Source organism: Leptonychotes weddellii, chromosome 8, assembly GCF_054177405.1.
Source record: "Leptonychotes weddellii isolate Sample4059 chromosome 8, ASM5417740v2, whole genome shotgun sequence".
NCBI lineage: Eukaryota > Metazoa > Chordata > Mammalia > Carnivora > Phocidae > Leptonychotes > Leptonychotes weddellii.
The window spans coordinates 103743155-103770862 of record NC_138376.1 but is presented as its reverse complement, the minus strand read 5'-3'; the positions used below and the strand labels follow the sequence as shown (position 1 = coordinate 103770862).

General features: G+C 44.6%; 1 protein-coding gene and 1 long non-coding RNA gene across 2 annotated transcripts; both read left to right on the top strand.

The window, feature by feature from the left end:
* The first annotated feature begins 62 nt into the window (after positions 1–62).
* On the top strand, positions 63–24135 carry ALDH8A1 (aldehyde dehydrogenase 8 family member A1). The gene is made up of 7 exons (XM_081829052.1): positions 63–2346; positions 6430–6577; positions 8099–8254; positions 9838–9987; positions 14106–14362; positions 18033–18194; positions 23077–24135. The coding sequence occupies exons 1-7, from the start codon at positions 2113–2115 to the stop codon at positions 23527–23529; spliced, it is 1560 nt and encodes a 519-aa protein (XP_081685178.1). The 5' UTR covers positions 63–2112; the 3' UTR covers positions 23530–24135.
* Positions 24136–25954: 1819 nt separating this feature from the next.
* LOC115942617 (uncharacterized) lies at positions 25955–26598 on the top strand. Its single transcript, XR_004077254.2, has 2 exons — positions 25955–26155; positions 26370–26598. It is a non-coding gene; the product is annotated as an uncharacterized LOC115942617 (long non-coding RNA).
* The last annotated feature ends 1110 nt before the right edge of the window (positions 26599–27708 follow it).

Below are 27708 nucleotides of genomic sequence, written 5' to 3'. Positions count from 1 at the left end.
GGCCCGCCAGAGCTGCTGTTACCCACCGCTCCTCTGTGCGCCCGCCCCGTCTCAGACATGGCGGCCTCTCTTCCCTGGTACTAGGTGTTACTGTTGCCTGGGTCCCTCAGCTGGACCCGCCCCTCTCTCAGCCTTCTAACCCAATGTAACCATTTCCTTGTATGAGACTTTGAAACACCCACATAGTTTCTGTGTTCTGGAACAGACCCTTGGCTGTGTGCAGTGTTGTATTTGTCCATGTATGTATCTTTTTATTTATGTGTAACCAGGTATTTAACAGAGGCACATCCAAATGACCCCAAATCACTAACACGAGGGAAAGGAAAAAGAAAAGTCACCTGGAAAAGGAAAGGTTAAGAATTTTAGGCTGAGAAAAAAAAATTTTCGTCTTTAAACTTCTTCCCTGCTTCTTACTGGGTAGGGAGAAGGAGCCTCAAGAATTTGGCCCTGTTAAATAAAATGAGTTCTAATGCCAAAGTTTCTGCAGAGGCTTTGAGTTGCAAAGGAGAAAAGACCAGGGGGGTTGGTCCTTTGTTCAGCAGGCCATCATAGGTCAGTTTTAGATTTGCAGAGAGGCCTGAAGCTTCATTGCTCAGGGAACAGAGAGTCTCTTGCTTTGCATCGGCGATCTGCAAGAATTTTGGAGATTCTTAGATACCAATGAAGGCGGGAGTGGGGAGGGCCTGAGGACGTGCACAACCAGCAAATGTCCCAAATGACCAATGAATTTAGAATATCGATATCTCACATTTGACTAAATTTTAACTACAAAAGTTACATATTGATATAGGGTCACCATATCGTATTCAAGAAATTTAAAACCACATGGAGTAAAAAAAGGAAGAAACCCTCATTTCCCCACTTTCATCCCCCTCAAGCAGGCGTCCAAGGAGATCCTGTTGTGTATATTATCCACTAACTTTCTTTTTTCACTTAACAGTACATCTTCCAATGGCTAAATAACATTCCTTATCTGGGTATCACGACTCATTATAATAATTGTCAGTTGGTATGCGTTTCTCTTGTTTCCGATTTTGAAATTACCATAAAAAGCGATGCCTTGTGACTTACCTACTTGCACTGGAGCAAGAAATTCAGTGGGAGAGATTCTGAGAAGAAGAATTACTAGCCTCAACGTGGGCACATTTAAAATGCTGACATGGCCAGACTGCCCTAAGCCGGGTTCTGTGAAGCCTCCCGTCAGCGGAGTAGGAGAGCACCTGCTTTTCCACATCTGCACACAGAGCAGAGAGTAGAGATCTTTTAAAATGTTTTCTACTTTGGGGAATCAGGGCACCTCTTTGTATTTCACGTTCCCTTGATTAACAATGAGGCGGAGTACCTCTCATGCCTTCATTAGCCAATTGCATCTCTTTTGCTATGAATTGCTTTTTTTATAGCCTTTGCTTATTTTTTTTCAATTGGATTGTCCATTTCCCTTACCAGTTTATAGAAATTCTCACATGCATCGTGGCTATGCATCCCCGTGTGTTTCCTATATCCATGCATAGACTGGCTTGTGTCCTTACTGGAGTGGCACAGCTGGGAGAATGTGAGCTGCTGGTTTCGGGATGGAGGGACTGTTCATGGAGAAGGCAGCCACGGTCAAGAGAAACAGACGAGAGATGGAAAGAGGGAGTCTGTCTTCAATCACCTCTGTGGGGTGAGGGCTGTGATGTGTTGAGGGAAATCACATGATTTGGAGATAAACGGATTAAAGTTCATTCCTTACTAACTGCGATTTTGGACAAATTAACTTCTTGAGGCTCAGTTCCTTGTACTGTACAGGAGATTTAATGACATTCACTTTATATAGGATTGTTGTGTGGAATAAATGAGCAAATTCATGTCAAGGACTTGCTTCAGGGTCTGGCCCTCCATGTTTGAGCAGTAAACAGCTTATAGTGTGAACCCAATAAAAGGAGACACAGGTGCCTTCTGACATTTCAAAGGGCCATGGACACAAGCTGATGTTAGCTTACCATATTATTATCCCTTTCTCATAATGTACTGGAAGTCTGTGAAATACTCCCGAATACTCTTTGCTCAGAGTTTGGAGACTGGAACATAGTCCTGAGTGTCAGGCCACCTCCCACTTCCACTGATTGGCAAATGAGGACTTTGGGGCTGGAGGTGAGGACGGGGCTCACTCAGGGTAGGGAACTGTGCGGGGGAACCGAAGGGAGAAAGGCAGAAGTTGTCTCCACCATGGCTGGAACAAAGGCACTTTTGACACTGGAAAACTTCATTAATGGAATGTTTGTACCTTGTAACTCCTATATCGATTCTTATGATCCGTCTACGGGGGATGTATACTGCAGAGTGCCAAACAGTGGAAAAGAAGAGGTGAGTGGTGCACCTGGCTGGGGCAATGCATTGAGCATCCCTTGGTTTCGCTCAGGTCCTGCTGATCTCAGGGGCATGGAATTGAGCCCCGCACTGGGCTTGTGCTCGGTGCGGAGTCTGCTCAAAGGCTCTTTCTCCCTTCCCCTCGGCGCCTCCCCCTCCCTTTCTTTCTCTCAAATAAATAAATAAATCTTAAAAAAAAAAAAAAGAGAGAAGAGGTGAGTATATTCACCTAGGGAAGATGGAAATGTACTTCCTGTGTTGATGGATTTCATGTCACTTACTTTTCTAGGAGCAAAGGGAGTTGGGGAAAAGGTGTAGAATTGTTAAACGCTGGCAGGAGGAAGATTTGAGTTCTGGGAAGGTTTGCTTTGTAATGGGACTTTTAGGATGCAGGATTCCCTCGCTATCCAAAAGGAGAGTGTTCTTAGGACATCTTTTGAAATGGCATAAAGTGAAGAGTATCCCCCATTTTCAGAAAGTTCACATTATGCCACTTTGCATTTGGGAAAGAAATACTAAGTCTGGAAATGGCTTTTTTTCACAGAAGTGAAAATCCTCTTCGTATTTCTTGCGGTTAGCGAAAACAGGTGCTAATAGAAAAGCGAAGTGACCTCCTGTGAACTTTCAAAAGGGGATACCTATGCCTGGAACAAAGCCCATGACTTTGTGCAGAAGCAAGCAATTAATCAGGCAACTTAACACACAGCTGCATTTCTCAGCCATTCCTTATTAGGGGTCTAGTAAAAAGTATTATTTGTTAAGAATGATCAGTGTTTCTGTTTCTTTTTCTTTACCAAGTGCTGCCTAACTTTGCCAGTATATTCATGGATTTCTAAAAAAAAAAAAAAAACAAACAACTTGTTACTCCACTGAAACGAGCAGAAGTGAAAAACCCAGGGATTTATTTTATATTATCCTCTAAAAATGCCTTATGTCTTTAAAATATCTAGTGAAGTAAAACAGATCACTTGAATGATGAAATGCAAAATCAAATTCCCATATATTTTTGCAGTGAAATTTAAGACCATCCTTTTTCTTACTCAAAGTGCTTAATGGCACAAACATTAGAATTTTATTTGAGAAGTTCTATAAGATGTTGGAGATATATTTAATTAGTTATCAGTTTATTGCATTGACAATGTAAATGTGTCTGGTGATGAATGTGGCTGATGTATATATGCTCATCTAAAGCCTAATGGATTTTATTTTTTAAGGCACAAAGAACTAGATTATTTAAAAGATAACTGTAGCCTTCATATACAAATAAGTATACGTAAATAAGCCTTCATATATACTAAGCTATTATTTCTCTTTTGTTAACTATATTTTAAACCTGTCTTGCATTAAAAAAACCTTTAGACTTGTGCACAAAAATTTGCAAATATTGGCTAATCTGTTGGTTAAACTGTAACCCACAATTTTGTTTGTTTCAAATGACCTGGGACAGATGTGGGAAATCCAGCTTTGTGTTATCCAATCCTCCTGGTCTCGAAGTGTTTTCCCAAAGTGCAGTAAAAAATGACAAATAGGACAAATTTAGTTCTGTGGCTAATGGCTCATGCCTTTTCAGAAGATAGAATTTGGTATGGCTACATCTGCTAGTAGAGAAATAAATATTTTGGATTTCCCAGCAATTTAAATTGCAAATATGCTCTCTGATCCCGCAAGTCCCAGTTTTTGCTGGCTTGAAAAATACCATCAACATACAAGCTGCATGCCCAATTTTGCAGAAAGTCTCTTACAGAAAGTGTTGCTGGTGCTGCTAACAGGTTTTGCTCTGTGCTCTGCGTTCACTAAGCCGTCTAACACAAATTACCCCCAATGTGAGTCATAACAACCTACAAATAAGACTCTCCCATCATCCTTATTCCACAGACAGTGAGCTAACATTCTCATCTCTGAAGCCTAGATCAGTGGCCACACACACACACACACACACACACTTGTGGTGGCATTTACATGGTAGCTTTGCAGTCCATAAGCACAGACCAGAGTCAGATCGCCTGTCTTCAAAGACCAGCTGCATCCCTTAGTATCTACTGTCTTGACTTAGAGCTGAACTTCCTTGTGCCTCAGTCTCCTTACCTATCAAATGGGAATAACAGTAATACCTGTCTTCTAGTGTGGTTCTGAGGATGAAACAGACTGATAGATGTGAAGCCTTTAGTGTTTGGCATATAGTAAAAGCTTTCTAGGTATTAGCTTTTGCTCATATACGTTAATACGTATTCTATATTACACAGACATAAGCCAACTTAGGATGACTGGACTTGAGTTTTCTGCATAGCAAAAAGCTTAGATTTCACATCGACAACCTCAGGAAGATGAGATTTTACTCCGAGCACGGGAGGAAGGAACCCTTCTCTTGTTGGCTGGCCGCCAGGCCTCGGGGAGGCTGCAACTTCTGGTGGAGAACACCACAGCCCACGCTCTTCCTTCATCCTGTCTGTGGGTCCACAGTGGAGATTCGGCTTTCCAACCGAAAACACCACTTTTCCAGAAATTTATAATTAAGATGAGAATCATTTCATCCTTTATTCAGCTCAGCTGGAAGTGACTCTGGTTATAAAGAAAACAGAGGAGGAGTGTGGATCAGATTTTGGGGGAGAGGCGGCTGAATTATCAGGTCCTGTGATGGTGAGAAAGATGCTCGTGGTTGCCTAAAGCCTGTGGAAAAGGATTCTGAGGCAGGGCCTGGGCCTGGGGTGAGTGAAAGCTGTGAGTGATTATAAAGTCTTGTCATGCGTGTGAGAGGGGAGAGGGCTGAGACACAGGCTAGGGATTTGTTATCTCTGGGAAAGACGTTGCTTTGACTTTGCTGAAGATCCGAAGACTCGTTTTGTCTTGCAGGAATTGGCCTTGCCTGAACCTTTCCATATATTGTTTCCTTTTGGATTTGCTCCAAAACCAGGTCTGCAAGCTATCTGTTCCGACACAGATGCCCTCCATCCCCACAGAGGCCTCTGTCACTGGGCAGAGCCAGGCGGGGCACGGGGACCGTGGCTCTGCCGTAGCAGGCCAGCTGTGGTCTTGGAGCCACAGAGAGCCTGGCTTGAATCCTGATGCTGCCACTTACTAGCTGTGTGACCTCTGCCAGGTTACTTGAGTTCTCCATGCCTCAGTTTCCTCATCCGCAAAATGGGCATAGCAAAGTCATGGTACAGAATTTTAAAACAGGTTCAATGACATAATTTGCGGTTTAGCATATTCCTTTATATACAAAAATTAGTCAATGACTATTATGATTAGTCATTCTGAGTGGAAATGACAATCTAAGGATACGATTTCAAACAAAATTTTAGACTTGGGGCACCTGGGTGGCTCAGTCATTAAGCGTCTGCCTTCAGCTCGGGTCATGATCCCAGGGTCCTGGGATCCAGCCCTGAGTCGGGCTCCCTACTCCGCGGGAAGCCTGCTTCTCCCTCTCCCACTCCCCCTGCTTGTGTTCCTGCTCTCGCTGTGTCTCTCTGTCAAATAAATACAATCTTAAAAAAAAAAATTTAGACTTTATCAGATATGTTGGATCTGGATTAAAAGCTGAGAGATTCTACACATCTACATGAAGTGAGCTCTCCTAGGCTATTCAAAAAAATTTTTGTATTTTGACATGATTGAAAATGTGCGTCTATTAAAATTCAAATAGCTTCTTTCTGATGGCCGCATCTGAATACCCTGGTCAAAATGGAGCATTCTTCTTTGTTTTTGTGGGGCCCCTGATTCACTGATTTTGCAGGTAACTTGGCAGGAGGAAGTATTGAATATTTGAAACCAGTCAGAAAAAAATTAAGTGTGGGTGGACCTGTGGATTCTGGATTCATCCAACCTCAGGAGCAATAGTCTTTTTTTAAGATTTTATTTATTTATTTGACAGAGAGAGACACAGCGAGAGAGGGAACACAAGCAGGGGGAGTGGGAGAGGGAGAAGCAGGCTTCCCGCTGAGCAGGGAGCCCGATGCGGGGCTTGATCCCAGGATGCTGGGATCATGACCTGAGCTGAAAGCAGACGCTCAATGACTGAGCCACCCAGGCGCCCCAGGAGCAATAGTCTTAAGGTGACCCTCTTCCTCTTGGTCCTCAAAGATTGACGCCGCGGTGGAGGCGGCCAGAGCAGCCTTCCCCGGCTGGGCGGCCCGGAGCCCGCAGGAGCGCTCGCAGGTGCTGCACCGGCTGGCCGATCTGCTGGAGCAGTCCCTGGAGGAATTGGCGCAGGCGGAATCCAGGGACCAAGGTGAGTGCGGGGCTCAATGCAAAGTGCAGCGCCAGGGAGACGTACCCTCCTTCCAGCTGGTCAGGTGACCTCTTGCAGACCTCTTGCCTCCTAACCACAAGGGCTGGGACTCGGGTACTTCCTCCATATTAGCGCCCCCCGGCCCCATCAGGCTAGCCCGCACCTGAGATTCTCATGGCAGAGGTGGAGTTGGAAAGAAAAACCACCCAGGAGGCTTGCATCTGGCCGACTCCCCCACTCTGATGGTCCAAGCAGGTCACAGTTGAGTCCAAGTTCCAGGGTCAAGGACATAAATACACTTTGTCCATTTGGTGGAAGGCAATGCCAAGGTTTTTGGCAAAGGGCGTGGATGTGCGGAGAGAGGAAGAGGGCCGATCGTGCAATTCTCCACCATTTCTAGGCAGATCGTTTCAAAGCAAAAGTAACTGAAGAGCCATTGCAGTTACGTTATTTAGAAAGAATCGGATATGTCAGTACTGCACTCCTCACACAGCTTCCCAATTTTTATCTCCTTCCCAGAGGCATGGGTAATGTAGTAAATGTCCATAAATCCTTGCAGTTATATCTGTTAGGAAAACCCGAGATCTTTTAAAGTCATATACATGCTATAAATCAGCTTAAAGTTAGGAAGCAGCCTGAGTCCAAACCCTTAACGAGAAGATGTTTCCTGTTGGTGCTGCTGACACTGGGAGTCCCCCTGAGTCACCCAAGACAACTAAGGAACAATCCAGAAAAGCTACGTTTCTCCTTTTGTTCAATCCAGGAGCTAGGGCGTGCATGGGGCACATGGTGAGTAAGCGAGTGCCACACAGCATCCTCGGGGTCCCCTCAGCCGTTCTGCCACGTGCCCATCTTAAGGACTCCACCATGTGTTGGGAAGACATTTAGTATACATCACTGTTTGTGATGTTTGTCAAAGTGGTTTTATTGTATACGTTCGTCAAAGTGGTTTTATTGTGTCATGCAGATACAGCTGTCTTTTTTTTTTTTTTTTTTTTAGAGAGAATGAGAGACAGAGAGCATGAGAGGGAGGAGGGTCAGAGGGAGAAGCAGACTCCCCGCCGAGCAGGGAGCCCGATGTGGGACTCAATCCTGGGACTCCAGGATCATGACCTGAGCCGAAGGCAGTCGCTTAACCAACTGAGCCACCCAGGCGCCCTGATACAGCTGTCTTAACACCCGTTACTCCAACCCCTTTGTAGCATGTACAAAGCTTGGTGATTTTGAATTGAAAGAGCTGATGTGAGCAGAGTGGTAGCATCTGGCGGATTCATGATAGCCCTGAACTGTTCAGCCCATAAAGCATAGATTATTTCACTCGATTTTATCTGATAACGTCACACCTAATTATTTCATGGTTCTGTGAAACCACAATCAGCTGTCTGTGTCGTCAGGGGATGAAGTCTCAGGCTGGAAAGAACCAAGGCTCCGTGAGCGTGAACTGGGAAACATGCGTGATCGTGTCTCCACTGTCCCTGGTGAAGTATGCCGACCGTGCTTTCTGTTGTTGACTTCTTACAGGGAAAACCATAACACTGGCAAGAACCATGGACATTCCCCGGTCTGTGCAGAACTTCCGGTTCTTCGCCTCCTCCATCCTGCACCACACATCAGAGTGCACGCAGATGGACCACGTGGGCTGTCTGCACTACACGGTGCGGGCCCCTGTGGGGATCGGTAGGTGCTGCTCAGGGAAAGCCTGGTCTGCGGGGGTGCATAGGGATGCTCCCTCAGTTCTATAGAGCTCATCCAAAGGAACAGACCAAGAGAAAGGGAAGAGCGGACTTACACTTTGACCGAAAATTAATGGGCCTCAAAAATCTATTTCTGGTTTATTTTCCTTTTGTCACATTACCTGCATATTCCTAGAACATTGTTCTCAGGAAATTACCAGGAAAAGAATAATGCTGGGAGGAGATTCACACACGAAGATTCCCCCGCCCCCCACAATTAAAAAAAAAAAAAAAAGTTTATTTCCAGAGAGTCTTGAAGTTAATAGCATGGATTTTGGATATGTGCAGGGCCAGTTTCATAATATTTGTATACTTCAGGATTCTTATCTGAAAAACTGGAAGCATAGTTTAATTTTATATTTATATATTTTAGTGAGAATTAAATAAATTAGTAAGTGTAGGGCACTCTGAATTAGCTGCTTCCTGCTTTCTTTTGGAGGACATGTAAACATGAGCAATGACTCAAAATATCCACTAGAGGTCACTGTTCCTCCAACCACCAAATACCCGTATTTATTAGTTACATTTTATGACAGGATAAATAAATTAAAAGGAACGAAAATGGGACATATTACCACCTTGGTTATTTGAACCCTTTGGAAATCATATTTTGAAGGAATTGTAAAAGCTCAAACCTCCCTCTTGAATGAATAATGCTGAAAAAATATTCTGTTATCCTCTAAAGAAAAGATTTTCTAACGAGAAATATAATCATATAGAATATATGTTTACTTTCACAGCATAGATTTTAAGGGAGGGGTATAAAATAAGATGAATCCATTTACAAATTCATAAGGTAGATTTTTTTTTTTTTTGGTCATGCTTTATGGTTGGAAACCTGGTTGGTTTCAGAATATCGCATGGGGACACGTTCTAGATGCTGGTTCTGTTACTTATTTAGCAATCCTATCTGGTCATGAAAGAGGTGAGAATCTAGAGAGAATTTTTTATTAAAAAGTCCTCTGGCTAACCAAAATGGATCTCATAGTCTATGAATCAAAATTCATTGGCTTTACTAAAAGGAAGGCTTCCACAGGACAGACTCAGAACCCATTTGCTCTTATTTTACCAATAATTCTAAAAAGCTTGAGATTTTATGTCTTAATCCACAACAGGTTAGAAACAGTGATGGAAAAACTTAAAAGAAATAGTAGCTAGACAATTTGATGATGAAGAAGGAGAGAGAAGTTTAAAAAAAAATGTGAAGGTCAGTCTATAAATCTCAAAACTCATCACATTCAGAAACTGTTTGGTAACAGGTGACAGCCTCTTGGCCCTGGAGCTTACATTGCCCTTGTTCATAAATACAATTGGTACATCGTCAAGAAAAGAGTAAATTGTATTGATTTATAGTTTTCAAAGGCACAGTTGCTTGTAATACATTTTAGAGTTATTTCCCCGAGGTTGGCTACAAGTAAGCCAAAGCTTTATGCAGGGTGAAGGAGTTCCATGTTAATAAACCCAATTTGGCCAGTCTAGTTTGAGGGGCCTGCCATTGGTGGCAGTGTTTCTGTTCTCCTCTTGTAGCCGGTCTGATCAGCCCCTGGAATTTGCCACTCTACTTGCTGACCTGGAAGGTGGCACCAGCCATTGCTGCTGGCAATACGGTGATAGCCAAGCCCAGCGAGCTGACTTCGGTGACTGCGTGGATGATGTGCAAACTCCTGGAGAGAGCAGGTAATGAGCGTTGGGTCTGGAGAGGCACAGGATTGGCTTTGGGGTTGCACATTTTATGCGCTTCAGCCACCTCAGCATCCTGACACTTGAGAAGTTGTTTTGGATAGAAATCTGCTCAGAGCAAAATTGATTCCATCGACATCTTTGGTTTTCCTCTCTCTGATCCTTTTCTGAGAAATCCCCTTCATGCACAGGGTTGGATCACACTGCTTCCTCTCTTCACCCCTGTCCGTGCCACTGCAGGAATGGTTCCCCCGGCAGGGGGGTTGGCAGGCAGTGATGTGATTGCACAACTGTGAAGTGACAGCAGGCTTAAAGAACTCAGTCAACTCAGATACCAGTCTGCTCCTGGGATTGTCTTCAGTGGTCAATTTAAATCTTATATTTGAACCACATGTTAACCTTGATGCAAATAAGACTACTGTTAGGGACTTCTCTGGTTTGTATGGTTATACGATACCTGCTAGAAATAGCCATTTTCAAGAGATTTGAATACACCTCCCTCAGTTTTCCCTGCATTTGGAGCCAATGTGTGGAAGCTGATACAATATGGCTCCATGTCTTCTTTATGTCAACAGTGTCATGGCCACATTCAAGGTATGTTCCTGGGTACGTTCTGGGGTATAACTCAGCATGGGCACAGACACCGCACCAAGGTTGGAGGGTGTCAGGGGACCCTAACTTGCAACCCACAAGAAAGCCCCTTGCTATTAGGTCCCTGAGCTCAGGTCTTCATACACACCCTGGGTTGGGATGATGGGTGGCTGTCTTTCTGTCTGTCAGTCTCTGCTGTTTGTACTTCCTTAAAGCCCACAGAAAAGGTAGCACTGGGCTCACCCAATCCATAAGGTAGGTGGTTGGAAAGAACCCATATCTCCCTCTTCTGGATACCTTATCTCTCCAAGCAAAAACATACATATTGGCTTCCAAAAAAGTTGGGCCAGTTCTTTACTCTAGGATTTAGATGGCAGGTTGAACTGTGTGGCCTTATGACCCTAGTCTAGCTTCCCATTTCCCTTGTATTGTACAGAGGAATGAGGCCTCCCAGCTTCAGCCTTTGGGTGACATTTATGGATGCCCTAGGCTTCTGGAGAGTTATGATAGAAATGTGCCTACCTCTCCCATGTCCCACAGGTGTCATTCCTTCTTTACATGAGGGATCACATTCTAATGCCATTCTTTGCAAAACTAAGTGGCTAGTGTCTACAGAGGTGCAGGGCCTTTCCTCCCTGTCTGTTGACTATAGATTCCCTGGAGTGGACAGAAGTGGGGCCGATGCTCTGCTGTGATCTATGTTGGGGAGGGCAGCCATGCAGGTGGGGTGGTGCCACAGAGCTGTGTTCCCAGAACCACTCTCTTTTGAAGTCAACCACATCTTGATCTATGATGATTTCTCTTCCCTAAGCACTCTCCCCTTCCATACACCCAGCACCTGGTGTACACAAGAGTTTTACATTTCCATGTATTTACACAGCATTGATCTTATTTCTTGTGAATGAATAAGCTTGTTATACCAAGACAGTTCTTCCCTCCTTCCCTGCCTCTGCTGGCTTTGCTAAACTTTCTTCCTCTGGCCACCACGGAGAGTGTAAGGCTCAAATTGCACCTGTCTTAAGCCCTCAGTTTCTCCATTTGGATTGAGAATCTGTACGACAAACGTTTAATAGTGTAAGAAAAAGAAAGCTAACATGACCTGCTGGTGCATTCTGGATATTTAAAGAGCCAATCCTTGAGTCCTGAGCATTCAAACAGACTTGACAGATGACCTTCCTGTGCAGTAAAATCATTTAAAAAAGTATACAGTGAGTACCTCTTTTATAATTCTAGAGTATTCATTTCTTCTTGGGGGTACCATATGTATGCCTCATTCCTGGAGTGTCCACTGAAAGCAGATTTCTGGCCCTTCCTAGTTTTGTTTTGCCCAATGGAAGCTTGCTGCCACTCTGCCACATCTTTGTCCCTGGTGGAGGGACTTTATGCCCTGTGATGTCTCTTAGCCATTTACTCTGAGTTTTACCAAATTGTTATTTGCCAGTGTAGTGCCTTCTTTCTCTGATAACTGGCATATCTTAAGGGCAGAGGGCAGATGTCTCTAGAAAAATTTCATTACTGTCTCCATCAAATGGCAAAGTGGTGCTGAGAAATAATGGCCAGTAGGTAGCTCTTAACATATTAACACCGAAGTTCAAGGAAATGTAAAGCGTTAATGTCATTGTGTAGAAGGCAATTGGCCTGCTGAAATGAACTCATTTTCCCGGGGTGATACCTATGTGGTGTTTCTAAGTTTTCTTCACTCTTCGTTAAAATGCTGTTGTATACATTAGAAGTGATTTGATCCATTTTTGCCTTCAGGATTTATAAAGCCCCATAGTCCACCTTCTCTTGCCTCCAAACCCCAATCAGAAAATATCGGGCAAATATTCACATGCCCACTGTCTGATGGAGATGCAGGACCCCACCCTGCAAATGGTGGGAAACTTGTCCTTGTTTCTCCCCCACTGACCACTGTGAGGGCCCCTCTCCTGAGCCTCCTCTTTGCCCCAATGCGGGGCTCAGCTGCTCTCACATGGTGCCTGGCCTTGGACCTCCCCTCCGTGGCAGTGACCTGTGATACAGGACCGACCCAAGCTAGATTTTAAGAAGTCTGCACATGTGTGTAAAGGCGGGGCCATTGGAGGTGAAGCTCTGCCAGATACCACCATGAGTCACTGATCTCCACACCTGTCTCCAAGGCTCAGCTGAAGAGGGCCTCGTTTGTCCCCTCAAGTGATCAGGCTAAGGTTCTGGCTCAATGGGAAGGTGTTCTGGATGATAGTGGATCATCAATGAGAACTTGTTATTTATACTTTAAAAGCATATTCTGGAAGAGATGGTTTTAATCCAACAGAGTGTGTTTCTATTCAGGACAGAATGTCCAACCTGGACAGGGAAAGATAGCGGGAGCAGGGAAGGTAGTTCAAAAACCTTACACGTTGGAGGTTTTCTGCATTTGCTGTACTTCGAGGCTGAAGAAATATGGGGAATAAACTCAGCTAACCTCCAGACAAACCCTAAGAGCTTCCTGGACACAACACAATGGCACACAATGGCACACAGATTTTCTTTCTGGACACATAAAGCTTTCCAGAGTCAAGGACCATTTCTGATTTGGATAATGTACACAAAGACTTTATTCATTCATTCACTTAATTATTTGTTAACCATCTACACTGGGTTTTGCCTCCTAGTGGCTGCTATTTGACTTCACTTTGCCTCAGTTTGGATAAGGTGAGGATATTAATCCTCCCTACCTCATCCAGTTGCTGGGAGATCTAAATCGCTTCCAGGAATGATTGGCCTACAGTGAATGTGAACATTTACTGGTATTAATCTATCTGGCAAACTAGGGCCAAGGCACAGTGGGGACTGTGAGGAGCAGAACACAGACACCATTTTTGCCCTTGGATCGCACACCTGCCAGTGTTGGCTAGGTAATAAACAAGTAAAGCCATAAACACATAAAAAAAATACATGCAAATGTAAGGCAGTAGGGTCTCATGCTAGAAAGATGGGGGCACCTGTTTTAGGGTGTACTTGGCACTTTAAGTCAGTCCTAGAGTGTATGACCATATCATGGGACACAGGGACCTTTAACTCAATGCTCACCTTCAATCTCACCTTCAATGCTCACAGTCAATCTCTTCTTCCCTCCACTTCACATTTTCACACTGAATTGTGACTCCTGAATGCCAACTTGGAGCAGGGCTCTCCTACCTTACAGGGCTTGGCCTGCCTGAGGATATATCTATGCTCTCAGCCTCTGATGCCTAGTTAATATTATGGAATGAATTAATTAGAATGTTCCACTCTTCATTTTTCTAAGGCAAAGCACCTGGAGAAATCCCACCTAGGGGGCACTGGAAGTGGAGGTGGCGTCATAGTCTTTGCTTTGCTTTTAAACTAGAGGCAGCCATAAAAGTCTACTCCCCCCCCCCATTCAAGCTACTGCACTTTCAAGGAAAACCTCAATGTCACCCGAAATTCTCAACATACTGAGAAGAATTACTGTTGTAATTTCTGTTACTGTTTCTGTATCCTATCCGGATACAGACCTGGAGACTGTTCTGTTTCCTGTCCAGGTGTCCCACCAGGTGTGGTAAATATTGTGTTTGGGACGGGGCCCAGGGTCGGCGAGGCCCTGGTGTCCCATCCGGAGGTACCCCTCATTTCCTTCACGGGGAGCCAGCCCACAGCCGAGCGGATCACACAGCTGAGTGCTCCCCACTGCAAGAAGCTCTCCCTGGAGCTGGGGGGCAAGAATCCCGCTATCATCTTTGAGGACGCCAACCTGAAAGAGTGCATTCCAACGACTGTCCAGTCCAGCTTCGCCAACCAGGTGTGTCCTCTGTATTGGTTTGTTTTGTTTTGAGTTTGTTTGTTTGTTTTTAAACTCTGTGACCCAGTTAGGCTGGATCTGTTTCATCACAGTGCCAAGCCAGGAGTGAGTGGGTTAATCTGGTGCTATTTCAGGGAAAGGAGATTGTGACATTGTGTTATTCCACTGACTCTGTTTTGTCTCAGTGTCCACCTGTGGTTCTAGTAGAATCATAGCTTCTGTTGGGCAAACTCCAGTTCTTGAGCTTTATCAGGTACCAGCCATGGGCAAAATTATTGATTGTTTGCTTCTCCAAGCTTTTTCATCCCTTTATTCATAGAGTCACCCCCATTCTCTTCTTGCTGTCTAAATGTCCTATCTCCAGTAAACCTTGTGCTCCCCCAAAAGCATCCCAAATGCAGCACACATTTAGAAATAAATGCCTAAGCCAGTCTAGAGAACGTTTCTGATGTTGGAGTCATGGATGTCACGGAGTCACGGGCAACTTTGCATCTCCTGAAATTATGTGACAGGTGTTTTTCTGGAGGCCTCAGTTCTCAGCAGATTCTTCGAGGCCATGGTATCCCAAAGGGTTAGGAACACTGATCCAGACAGACCAAACTGTAAGCCTCACAAAAAGGGCACCTGTGTCTGCCTTGGGGCCGCATTTGATCTTTAATGCCCAGGATCAGGCTTAGGGTAGAGCAGGTGTGCACAAATACTGAATGATTTTCTCCAAAGGGCCTGCTTTTTAAAAATTTTAGCAGCGAAAAAAGAATTAACTAAAGAGTTAGAACCACCATAGAAAGAAAGATGAGTGAAATGAGATATATCTTTAACTTGCCCAAGTTGCCATAACCTTTTGAACCTTCATTTCTTTGCCTGTGAAATCATGAAAGTAATAATGATGCTTTCCATTAGCGATTTTGTGAGTTGTAGAATGAAAACCATTCCTGACAGTGGTTATTTTCATGATCATTATATTGTAATTATTTCTCTCGCAGTAATTCTTAGAGAAAGCGGCTTTGCTCTGTACCTCTCTCTATATCTCTATATACAAGTACGTCTGTATCTATAAAGAGAGTTTTTCTGGATCAATAGACTTAAATTTTAGATTTTAGAAAATAGATTTGTAATTTTATGATACAGCTATTTTAATCATTAAAATAAACAAGGATCAAGTATCAAAATGAACAGTTAAATCAAGCATTTGGGCGGCTTATGGTGACAGCATGGGGAGTGGGGACAAGCTGTGGACTGAGAATCAGCTGAGAGGACATTGGGTGAACTCTGCATGAGAGAAAATGCACTCTGAGCGTGGAGATGGACTGTAGCTTCTTGGCTACCAGGACTGTGCCAGAACTTGAAATTGCTGAAAGAACCTTCCTCTTGGGGGTATTTTAAATGTCAGTGGGGAAGAGGACAGGAACCCAACTAGCTAATTCAAGACAACAAACAGACTTTAGGCAAACTAGAGGGGCTCGTTTCTTTTTCCTTAACCGAGAGATGAGTCCCATGTAGTGAACACTTCTTCCTCAGTTGAACATAATGGGCCACTTTGAAACATCTCTGTCACGCATAGTCTCCTTTGACTGGGGGCACACTCACACTTCGACACGCTGTGGGACACAGAAGAAATGAATGTGGACTTCCACATCACTCAGACTGAAGTTGAAACTTCTTGTGCCTGGTGGCCTTGGGCTTGTGTTTGTTCAAAGCTCCATTTCCTAATTGTAAGCTGGGAAAACTATTGGACCACAGAATTATTATGAGAAGAGCACCCTGCACAGTGCCTGGCACGCAATAAATAATTTCCCTTTTCTCATTTCCTTGAAAGTCATGCCACTAGAGACCCTAGCATTACCTATGCTTTCCTGGCACCAAGTAATCCGGAAAACCCTGACTGGGTAACCCCTCAACTCTCTTTACCACACCCTCCCTTCCCACACGGCAGAGGGCACTTATGTCTAGAGATTTCCCAAGCCAGATATGCAGATGGTTCTTACAGTGATCTTGGGTTGCAGAGAGAATTTTTTGTTTCAAAACAATGATGATTTAATTTGGACAATACACCTTTGCCCAACTGTCAAAATAATTAGAAATATTCCATCCTTAGGATGGTTGTGAAGATCAAATATAAATGTGGTGAAAATTGTTATTTACGTAGATATATACTTACCATACATACATAATGCTTTGAGATGTCTAGACTGTGGTTTGTAAATGATCGCATGTTATATTCAAACGATAGTAAGGATCATTTTTCACTCAGGTTCCTGTTAGCACCTCTGCCCAGAACCTACAGTATCTCTATTCGGATGTCTATTAGGCATCGGAACCTTAACCTGTGCAAAGCAGAACTGTTGATTTCCCTCCCTCTCCTTTCCCTGCAATACCACTCCTCTCCCTTGGGCTTGCTTTTCTGGGGCAGAGCACTACCATCTGCTCTGCGGCTCCATCAAAAACCTGGGACTCAACCTTGTTCTTACCCCAACCTTCTGTCTCACTAATCCATCAACCCATCTTGTTGGCTCAATTATTCTAATATATCCTGGAACCCCTCACTTCCGAGAGCATTGATACCAGTCTTCTTGCACCTTGGGCTCCTGAATCCCTTTACGAATCTGGTGACGTCGGTGGACACCTATCACTTTGCTCATCTCCGCTGGTCCCGCCCTGGTCCAAGCTACCTCCACTTACCTGGACTTCTGGAATACTCTCTGAACTCTACTCTTGTAGATCCCACTCTCGTTCCCTTCCATTCTATTCTCCACACAGCTGCCGGAACGATCATTTAACAATGGAAATCTGGTCATATCATGCTGCAGCTTAAAGCCTTCCATGGACTTTTCATGATAACGGGAGCAAGATGCAAACTCCTTGTGAGCCTGTGGGACTCGGCGTGGTGTGGCCTTGCTCCTCACCTCCTGCCCTCCTTTCCTACCCTCCCTACCTGCATTCCTGCCTCCACTCCCGGCCTCAGCCCTGCTCGCCTTCTTGCCTCGCCTCACACACCGCACCACAGCAAGCACGCTCCTGCGGCAAGAAGCCGCTCTACCCCGCCTGCTGAGCATTGCCTTCCTCCGAGTCGCCTGGAGCTCAGCTAGCCCCTCCCCATCAATCGAGTGTCAATTCAAATACCCCCTCTTCACAAGGGCCTTCTGGAACTCCCTCTACTAAAAGGGACTAAAAGTGGCACTTTTCCATTGATTTCTATTCCCATCCTCTGCTTAATTTTCTTGTATCACTTTGCTCATGACCTGAAATTATATTATTGATTGAGCACATTTACTTGTGCTGTTGTCTGACTTCCCCACAAGACTGTGTGTTCCCCGGGCGCCTGGGTGGCTCAGTTGGTTAAGCGACTGCCTTCGGCTCAGGTCATGATCCTAGAGGCCCTGGATCGAGTCCTGCATCGGGCTCCCTGCTCGGCGGGGAGTCTGCTTCTCCCTCTGACCCTCCCCCCTCTCATGTGCTTGCTCTCTCTCATTCTCTCTCTCTCAAATAAATAAATAAAATCTTTAAAAAAAAAAAAAGACTGTGTGTTCCCCGTGGTGGGACTTTGTTTTGTTGATCAGTGTCTCCCATGGCTGAGACCCGTGCTACGGGCAGGTAGGTGCTCAGAAATGCAGGGTGACCTGCCCATGAAGGACTGTGTCTTGTTGTTGTCCTCACGCGTCATTCTTGACAGGGTGAAATCTGCCTCTGTACCAGCAGAATCTTTGTCCAGAAGAGCATCTATAGTGAATTTCTGGAGAAGTTCGTAGAAGCTACCAGAATGTGGAAAGTTGGCATTCCCTCTGATCCGTCGGCCAGCATGGGAGCTCTAATAAGTAAAGCTCATTTGGAGAAAGTAAGTAAATCTCCGCGATGGAAGTTTGGGGAGAAGCTCAGTGTAGAGCATAGCACACAGTCATGCTTTGAAATGTTGTTAATTACTACCCTATTCTTAAAAAAATTCCGACCTGTAGGAAATGGCCTCTGGATACAGAGTCTACAAATGTTAGATATGAATACACAAATGTAACCCAGGTTAAAGCAGCATCTACATGGAATGAATGAATGTGAGAAGTCAGCATGGAGATCCCATCGAGAGCGAGGAAGACAAATTTCAAAACATAAGGGTCAGCTGATAAGAATGATGTGGACCAAGGGCAGCAGGAATTTCCATTGATAAAAGTTCCCAGTGGAAAGGGTTCTGCCTGTGGCTTACAGCAGATGGAATTCCGGACGTGCCAAGAGGCACGATCCAATTACATGGTCCTTAGTGGGTAGGGTTAGTGGTGGTCTACGTGGGAGAAGCCATTGATGGCCTCTGGCTGGTTTATGGAATTTAGGCCTTTAAGGTCGTCTTAATGGATTACCTGATGTGACTCCTAAGATAAGTCATAGAATGTTGGAGCTGGAGGACCTTGTTTTTAGCCATGGTAACTGAGACCCACCATGGAAAATATGCCCCCATCAGTTGGCCAGTGAGGGACAGAGCCTTTACTTAAGTCTGTAGAAATCTTTGACACTGCACAGATTTGGGAGATTTACTACATTTTAACTTTAACACTTTTTGGGGGCTCTATTTCTTCTGTTTTCTCAGTGAACTAGGAAGCAGGGTGAGGAGGGGAGAAGGTTCGGAGGGTTCAGTAGGGAGGAAAGGGTGTGAAACACTCCTGCAGGTTGTGGACAAAAGCCAAGAATCCTGGGTGCCTGGTGGCTCAGTTGGTTAAGTCACTGCCTTCAGCTCAGGTCATGATCCTGGGGTCCTGGGATCGAGTCCCGTGTCTGGGCTCCCTGCTCAGCGGGGAGTCTGCTTCTCCTTTTGACCCTCCCCTCCTCATGCTCTCTCTCAAATAAATAAAATAGTAAAAAAAAAAAAAAGCCAAGAATCCTAATAGATCTAAACCACAAATTATATTTGATTTTTTTAAGACTTGAAACATTGACAAGGTTTTAGGCCTGGTGTCATCCTCTCCCTCACGTATCTTAGCCCAGAAATGCCATCTTTTGTGAAACCAAATTATGCTGGAAAGACAAGCGTTTATTTAACATGTTGGTTGGATTTTGTTTGCTTACTGTCATTTCAATGTAGTATACTTAGGTGCCATGAATAACTCTGAAAATGGTGACGCTTACAGTTAGCAGGTTTTTTTTCTGACCACATTCAAACATAAGCCCAGATTTATCTTTCAAACAGAAGTTTTTTTAAAACTCCCATGTATTTTTACCATCATATGTTTTCCATCTCAGTCAGATAACTAAGAAAAGAAATAAACTTTCTATTTTGGAATAACTTAAGATTTATAGAAAAATCTCAAAGATAAGGCAGAGAGTTTCTATATCCACTCATGCAACTTTCCCTTTTACTAACATTTTCTGTGTCCAGGATACAATTGTCTGCACTAAGAAACCAACGGTAGCACGTGACTGTGAGCCAAACTGCAGACTTTTCAATCAACTTCTCTTGACTTTCTTCTTGATCCTTATAGAAAATAATTTTTCAGCCACTTGCTTATTAAAATAAAGTACAATTAATTACTCTGTACTCATCTCAGAAAGCTCCATGGCTCTACTGCTTTTAAGGAGAAAGATTTTGTACACACAGTTAAAATTTTCAAAATAATTTATCATTGGCCAATGTATTTTCTTTTTCTTTTTCTAGGGAAGAACACTAAAGATGTATTCCTATTACTCCACCACGTATAAACTTGCTGCGATCAATGCAGCTCTCTTGTTTTGTGGTCCTACAGACTGGATCTCTCCCCGCTAGAGTAGAGCGCCCCTCAGGTGGGCTTACATTGCCTCCCCCATGTGAAGCCCCAGGGCTGTCCTGCTGAGGCTCCGAGGGTTCCTCGACATCTGCCATCCTCACTGTTCCACCCTGAGCATGAGTGCCCAGATGCAGGGAGTCACGGCTTCCCCCTCTGAGTCTCCCACCAAGTGGACCCACGATGGGTGGCTTGCAGATCCATTCTTGTGGGGAGGCCCTGGGTATCTCGGCCCTTGAGAGAGAGAGAGCTAATGGAAGCAGCTAGGGCCCTATAAGTGTGGCCTTTGCAGTGGGACTCTTTTCAGTTTGGTGTGATGCTTCGGAGATCAAGGAGGGAGTGGACACGTTCCACTGGTAGTCATCTTTCCTCGCCTCTCACCAGAAAGCTTTCTGGCCTTTCTCCTGCGTCCAAGGAGGAGATTTAACATGTTGGTTGGATTTTGTATTCCACTTCTCCTCTGCAGTTTGTCTGTGTCTTCTTTGAAGCAAACTAGCCCTGCAGAGTCTGGGGTCTTTGTGTCCATCTTACTACTGTGTGGTTGTCACGATAGATGGCGAGGCAGTGCCAAAAGAGTCCAGTTAGAATATGTAGAAGCTGTTCCGTCATGGCAAAGGGCGCAGAACCTCACAGAGATGCAGCTTGCTCCTATGTGGGTGAGAGAGACTCGCCCGCCTCCCAGTGATGCAGGTGACTCTGTCCTCAAGGAGTGAAGAAAAGGCTCTCTGCCTGTTTCACAGGTTGCTTTTTGTTTTTGCTTTAGTTCTTCTTTTTACCTCCTCGAATGCTTTTCCATGTGGCTGTCCAGAGCTCGGGCTAGATGCCAGCCTGTCCCAAGATGCAGGAAATCGGAGATGGAATTCTGAGTGTTTACAGTGAGGCTGGCAGAGCGCAGGGCACGTTCACAGGTGCATTCCCCAATGGGGCAGGCTGCAGGCCGTTAGCAAAGGTCCGCTTTTGCAGGTTGCTATCTTCTTTTGTCGGGTGGGCTCGTGTCTGAAGTCTCCCAGCTCGTAAGCGTCAGATGGTGTGTAATACCATCACCTTCTTCATCAACAGCACCAGTTGGTGACTGGCATTCAAAAGACTTACTGCAAGCCAGGCATTACGCTAAATATTTTACATACATTTTATCTAAGCTTACGAATAGGTGGGAATGTTAATCCCATTTTTCAGAGGGGAAACTGAGCATCGAAAATCCCTCAGTGAGCAAGTGGAGGCTCTGGGATTTGAACACTTGGGCTCCCCTGCCCGCCCATCTGACCTCTGTGCTCAGATTTTAGGGGCAAAGCTATGAAGTACTAACTGCTCTCTGCTCTCAGAGAAAGTTTTGTAGTAATAATTTATTACATTTTAGGGCATATTACCGGTCATAACATTTCCTTTTTTCCATATTTTCCTGAAAATCTCAGTTCCTGAGCTGCTAGTATAGATATCATTCTATCATCCAGAAAATAAATTTAGTTTAGTGTGAGTCATCTTATACGTTAAAAATTTTGAAAAGTTCACAATTTGAAAACTGACACTTTCCTTCATATTTTATTATCCAAGAGTCTCTAAGAGATAATCATGAGATTGCATATAGATGAGACCATCTAAAGCCACTCCATGTTTGAATCACGGAAAAAAGTTCTGGTCCTGTGTTCAGCAGGCGCCCCTGGAGATCTTTGCCTCGACTTCCCCTGTTCACGCGCTATGCTGCCTTTGGCATCTTTTAATTAATCTGAGTGCGTTGTTTCAAGAGGAGTAAGAGAATAGGGGAAAGAGAAGTCCAGACCTAATTTACTCTCTACCCACAAACTAGACTAGGGCTTTTCTGGGAGAGCTTTGAGATCATTGGGCATGTTGGGGGAAAATGTATAACAGAGCGGAATATGAAGCTGTTCCAAATAATATATTTTTTAGAAGTCTTTGACTTCACGGCTTATTAAGTGTTCTATAAATTAGAATAAAATCAATAATAAAACAACATTACTTTTTTATTTTTACATGGAAAACACATAGCTCTACATTGAATATAGTTCTACAATGGAGTACTTACCTAATCCTGGGGCAGAATGCTCAGATAAATATTTGATAAGCAGGGATCCAAAGTATGACTTCAAAATTTACCCTGCCTTTGATGTACTGCTTAACTGTTGTTCTATACTTCTAATTTTTGGGATGACTTTTCTACTTCTCCTATACTTATAATACCCCTCAGGGGTAGGATAAGGTATCACTGTGACTGCAACAAAATTTCCATATATAAACGTACGTATCATTTTATAATAGGTCATTTCTACAACCATTGTTTAATAAACATCTGTCACTGTCTCCGAGTTATTGGGTTTACTTTTTACATAATTTAATTCCCATTATAGTTAGCTATTCTGTATTAACTAGATGTATTTTCAGAACATAATCAGTAGTGAGACTAGAAGTTAGAAATGATTTGTTCTGGAAGCCTAGCTATTGAAGGGCCTCTAGGCCTTTCATGAAATCTTATGCACCATTCAACTTCCCATGTTCTGCAAGGGACAGAGCCCCCCCAAAAGTGAGGAACTATTCTTTTGTGTATTTAACTACTGAATATACCTGAGTGTGAATTCTAGCTTTCCTGTTTATTCATTGTATGAACCATCTACCCTTTATGAGGCTCAATTTTGTCATCAGCAAATAGGGGATAATAATATGTAGCTAATACAGTTTTGAGAGAATTAAATGAGAATGTATGAAAAGCATTTATCTATGTGGCTGGAACTTAGATAGTAAAGAAATTACTCTCCTCTTCTGTATGAGGGCTGGATGCCCAAATGATGGTCAGAGCACTTCTGCCCTCAGGCTTAGCAGTTGAGCAATAAGATAACCAACTTTAGATTTCTTAGCAAAGGCCTTCTACATATTTCCTAGATGATTCAAAAATATTGAATTTTCTGCTGCTTTGTGTCAAGTCAAATGGTAAGATGTTGCTAATCATGGTTTTCACCCACCCAGGTCAGAAGTTACATCAAAAAAGCCCGGATGGAAGGGGCCCAGATTCTGTGTGGTGAGGGGGTGGACACATTGAGCCTCCCCCGCAGGAATCAAGCAGGATACTTTATGCTTCCCACAGTGATAACAGACATTAAGGATGAATCTTGCTGCATGAAGGAAGAGATATTTGGGCCAGTGACATGTGTTGTCCCCTTTGATAGTGAAGAGGAAGTGATTCAAAGAGCCAACAGCGTTAAATACGGACTGGCAGCCACAGTGTGGTCCAGCAATGTGGGCCGTATCCACCGGGTGGCTAAGAAGTTGCAGTCAGGCTTGGTCTGGACCAACTGCTGGCTCATCAGAGAGCTCAACCTGCCTTTTGGGGGGATGAAGAGTTCTGGGGTAGGTCGAGAAGGAGCCAAGGACTCTTATGAATTTTTCACTGAAATCAAAACCATCACCATTAAACACTGACCTTGGCCGGTGGAGAAGCTGTTATGGTCCATTCCTGGCTGCAGAGAATCAGTCCAATGCAGTGAGCAGATGTGCCGGCATAAAATCCAGCCATATCTTGGCTCCGTGGGTTTTCTCTACCTTATTCTCAGTAGTTCGTACTTTTATTCATTGTCAGAGAGGATGTCTATTTTCACTGTGAAGTCAAAGAAGAGACTTCTGAGCAGGAAGGCACAAAAAGGAAGCCAAATAATTGTAAGGCTCCTTCTCTGTTGTTGTCTTCACTCTAGATTTTTTTCATCATTTTGATTGAATTCTTGGGAATTTACAGATAATCATTTTTTTTCATTTTTAAATATATATATATATGAATGTAAATGATAAATATACATGGAATTTGTCAGAGCAGGCCTATATGGTAGGTCCCACTAAATACATCTGTACAAGGACAAAGAAAATTAAAATAATGACTACTTTTGGAGGAAACCTGAAGCAAGAAGTGGGAATAGTTTGATCCATTTCTACTCTGGAGTCTAATCAATTCCAATTTTTCGTGTCTGTCTCTCATGAGGCTTACAACCCACTAATCCTAAAAGAATAAATGTTAAGCAATTTTAGTAGCCAGTATGACATAGGTCTTCTTCTTCAATTATCCTTTATTCCTCTTTATCCCTATCCTCTTAGGGGTATGGACTTTATGCAAAGTAATAAAGGTATTTCTCATGGCTTTTTTCTGGATCCCCTAATGATCAGAGGAGAAAAGCGAGGTTTACAGAGATTAAAGTAGCATGCTCAAGGTCACACGAATGGTATGGGGCAGAGGAAGGATTTGAACCCAGGGCTGGCTCTCAGTATCCAAAACCACGATCTCTGATTACCTCACACTTGCCTTGGGTTCTGCTCCAGAAGCAGCCACATACTTATGATTCATGGAATACATCGTGTTGGGTCTCCTCTCTATGTCTCCCTCCCTCTCCCCCTCCCCCCTGCCCCACTCATCCATGCAAGCCAGGAACTCCTCAGGCACAGCCCTTCCTACACCAACTGAAACCATCTGTTTGCATGGCTGACTGCCCAGCTGGACAGGAATTGCCTGAAGGCCCAGGCAGGTGCTAATCCCCCCAAAGTCTCCATTCCCAGCACAGTGCCTGGCACACAGAAGGTGCGCAAAACAATTTCCAGGAATGGAATGAAGTCTTCCCGGTGCTCTGGGGTATTTGTAGCATGGTGTATGGGGATAGGGGTTGGGTCGGAGGGGGGACAAAATAGTCTTCACTGTTTGTGTAGGTTTTCGGATATGTTGGCTTGTTCACAAATGCTGAAAAACATAAGCCCTTTTGAGGTCAAGCAATGGTATTGGATCATATCTGGTTCTTAGCTTCTCCCTCCCCTCGCCTCTCCTTTTCTCACCTGCCTGTTCTTCAGCTCAGGTCCCGGAGTCTTCATTAGTTAAATCTAGGATCAATTCCAAGAGACAGTAGGAGGAATTTGAGCAGCTCCTAGTCTCTAAGAACCCACATCTTTGTTCTTGTACGTGGTCTAGCCCAAGCTCATCCTTATTTCTGAGACCTAAGCCACGTCTTGATTCCACATTCTGGTGACTGAAGGTCTTTGCTCCCTGTGCCTCAATACCCCCCTCGAGCCCCCCCCAAGACTGTTCTCTAGGACATGGAGTTGGCCCTGCTCCTGTCCCTTCTTGTCTGGGCTCTGGATCCTGTCTTGTGGAGGGGACTGCTTCCTACTGACAGACAGACATTCTGGATGCCGTTTCCCTCCTCTGTGCCTCTTTGGATCTTCAGAAGCTTCTCCCGGGCACATGTGGCAGTCTCATTAACGTCTGTTTGACCAGATGCTGTTCTTCCTCACGCCAACACCGGCCCAGTTCTCAGTTGTGAACACCAGTGGCTTTGATGTCTTAGCACCCCACGGGGCCTTTTTTCGTTTGTTCTAGCTACCCGGCTTGGGGTGTGTGTGCGGGGCTTAGTTCCAAGACCTTCCCCTCCCAGGCCGTCCCACACGGTCTCAGGCCCCGCGTCAGCTTAGGGTGCCCTGTGGGTCTGTGCCGGCGCGACGACAGGGTCCGGCAGAGCAGGGCCTGGGTGGCTGCAAGGCCCCGGGTCCCCTGCCTGCCGGACTCAGGGCTGCTCAGGAAAGCACTCAGAGGGGATGCACGACGGCTTCAATCATATCTGTTGAGTTTTATTTCTGAGCTGGGTGATGGGTGCTCGGGTGTTTGCTATGGTCTTTCACGCGTAGGAACTACATACCCAAAAGGGAAAGTGGCTCCTAGTGACGGACAGCCTGGCGCCCGCGCGGAGGAAGCCGAGAGCGCGTAGAGCCCCTCCTCCTGGCCGCGCCGCGGCAGTGCCGGCTCCGAGGGGGCCCCCGAGCGCGAGCCGGCGCTGAGGGGGCGGGGACGGGGATTTCGGGGACTTCCGGGAGCCGAGCTTCGGAGCGTGCCTAGCGGTGCTGCGCAGTCCCCGAGGTCTCTGGTTCACATGCAGATGGAGATCCAGTAGGTCCGGGTGGGCCTGCTTGTACTTGGAGTGTCAAGGAATTAGAGGACCCTCACTTGCAGCTCGGAGGAGGTAGAAGGAAAGGCAGCTCCGCCCAGGAGAGACATCCCCTAAAGCATTTCGCCGCTCAGGTAAAGAAAGTCCTCCTTCCATTGCTCCTTGGGAGGGTGCACACTGAGCCGTGCACGCTGCCTCCAAAGAAGCCTGCCTCTGACCTGCCCACACGGAAATGTAGGGTTAGCCCCCCATCCAGGGAGGGGTGGTACAGGTAAACTGCTCTTCCAAACCACAGAAAATAACTTTGCCGACTACCTATAATAATCAACCAGTACGCTTTTTATTCAGCATTATTACTGGTCAGTCAAGGATCATGAACAATTTGGTGAAAGAGCAACTCACCCGGGGAGAAAAAGATCAAAGAAGATGTTGAACACTGAATTCGTCCCAGAGATTTGAGCGCCCAGCATGTTAGTCACCACAGCGCACGGCTATGCAGAAGGAGGGAGCCAGGGACATGAGAGAGGCCTTGAAAATTAAACATTGGCTCCCCAAATAAAATGAAAAATCAAAAGAATTGAATCATTGGTTTGGCTGACAGCTAACGTACTAATCTGGAAGGTCAAGTTGAGAGAGTAGCTCAGGATGCAGAGAATGACAGAAAGGGAAAATATAAGAAAGAAGTCGAGATGGAGGGTAGATCCAGAAAGCTGATAATAATGTAATTCATCTGAGGTGAGAGAACAGAGGTAGAGAAGCAAATAAATGATAAAAATGAGTATCTCTGAACTAAAAAACTTTCCGATGAAAAACATTCACCATGTGCCTGGAACTATTCTGCTGAAATTTAAAAATTCCTAACATAAAGCTTGCAGAGAGAATTACCAGGATACCTGCAAGCTCCGCCCCCCAACCCCCCCAAAACCACAAATACAAGCCTAAGGTTGTCATCATACATTTTCCATTAATAATACTGATTTTGGAAGACAGGAGAGCAAGATTTCAAAGTTCTCAGGAAACATTATTTTGAACCTAAATGTTATAGCCAGCTAGCCTGTTACTCAAAGATCCAGGCAAAATGAGCCAATGACTCAGGAAGTTTCTCCTGTTTACTTTTCCCTGGGTGACTTGGGATATACCTTAGGAGAAGGAAAAACAAATCTATCAAACAGCAGAACTGCTGAGGAACAAAATGAAAAGAAATTTCAAATGATCAGCAGCAAATGGACCTAGAAAGCAGTTGGCCCAAAGTAGAACACAGTAGACAGGGGGTGGTGATTGATGAACACTGATTAATAAAATGTGTAACAATCTGGAAGATGTTCAATCTGTCAAAAGGTCCACCTATGTTTATCCTCTCCATTTGAATAAAGGGAACTAAAACTATTCAGAAGTGTTGATAAGATGAAACGAACTGAAGTGTGACATGACTTGGAAAAAGAGAAAGAGTGTAAATAAAGGGAATGCATTTTTCCATTATTTTTTGGATGGATATTTTTGGTGACATAAAGTCACATTTCTATCTTTATGGGCCTTACATACCACTTGGTTCTTTAAAAAAAAAAAAAAATTCTTGATTGATTTGCCAGAGAGAGAGAGAGAGCACACAAGCTGGGGGAGTGGCAGGCAGAGGGAGAAGCAGGCTTCCCTCTGAGCAAGGAGGCCAATGTGGGACTCGATCCCAGGA

What these genes read in the sequence shown, in the direction of transcription:
- ALDH8A1 (XM_081829052.1), top strand. Translation starts at nt 2,113, where the DNA reads ATGAGGACTTTGGGGCTGGAGGTGAGGACGGGGCTCACTCAGGGTAGG. An exon ending in CAAACTCCTGGAGAGAGCAG is followed by an intron (nt 9,988 to 14,105) that starts GTAATGAGCGTT and finishes TTTCCTGTCCAG; the next exon opens with GTGTCCCACCAGGTGTGGTA. An exon ending in GTAAAGCTCATTTGGAGAAA is followed by an intron (nt 18,195 to 23,076) that starts GTAAGTAAATCT and finishes TCACCCACCCAG; the next exon opens with GTCAGAAGTTACATCAAAAA.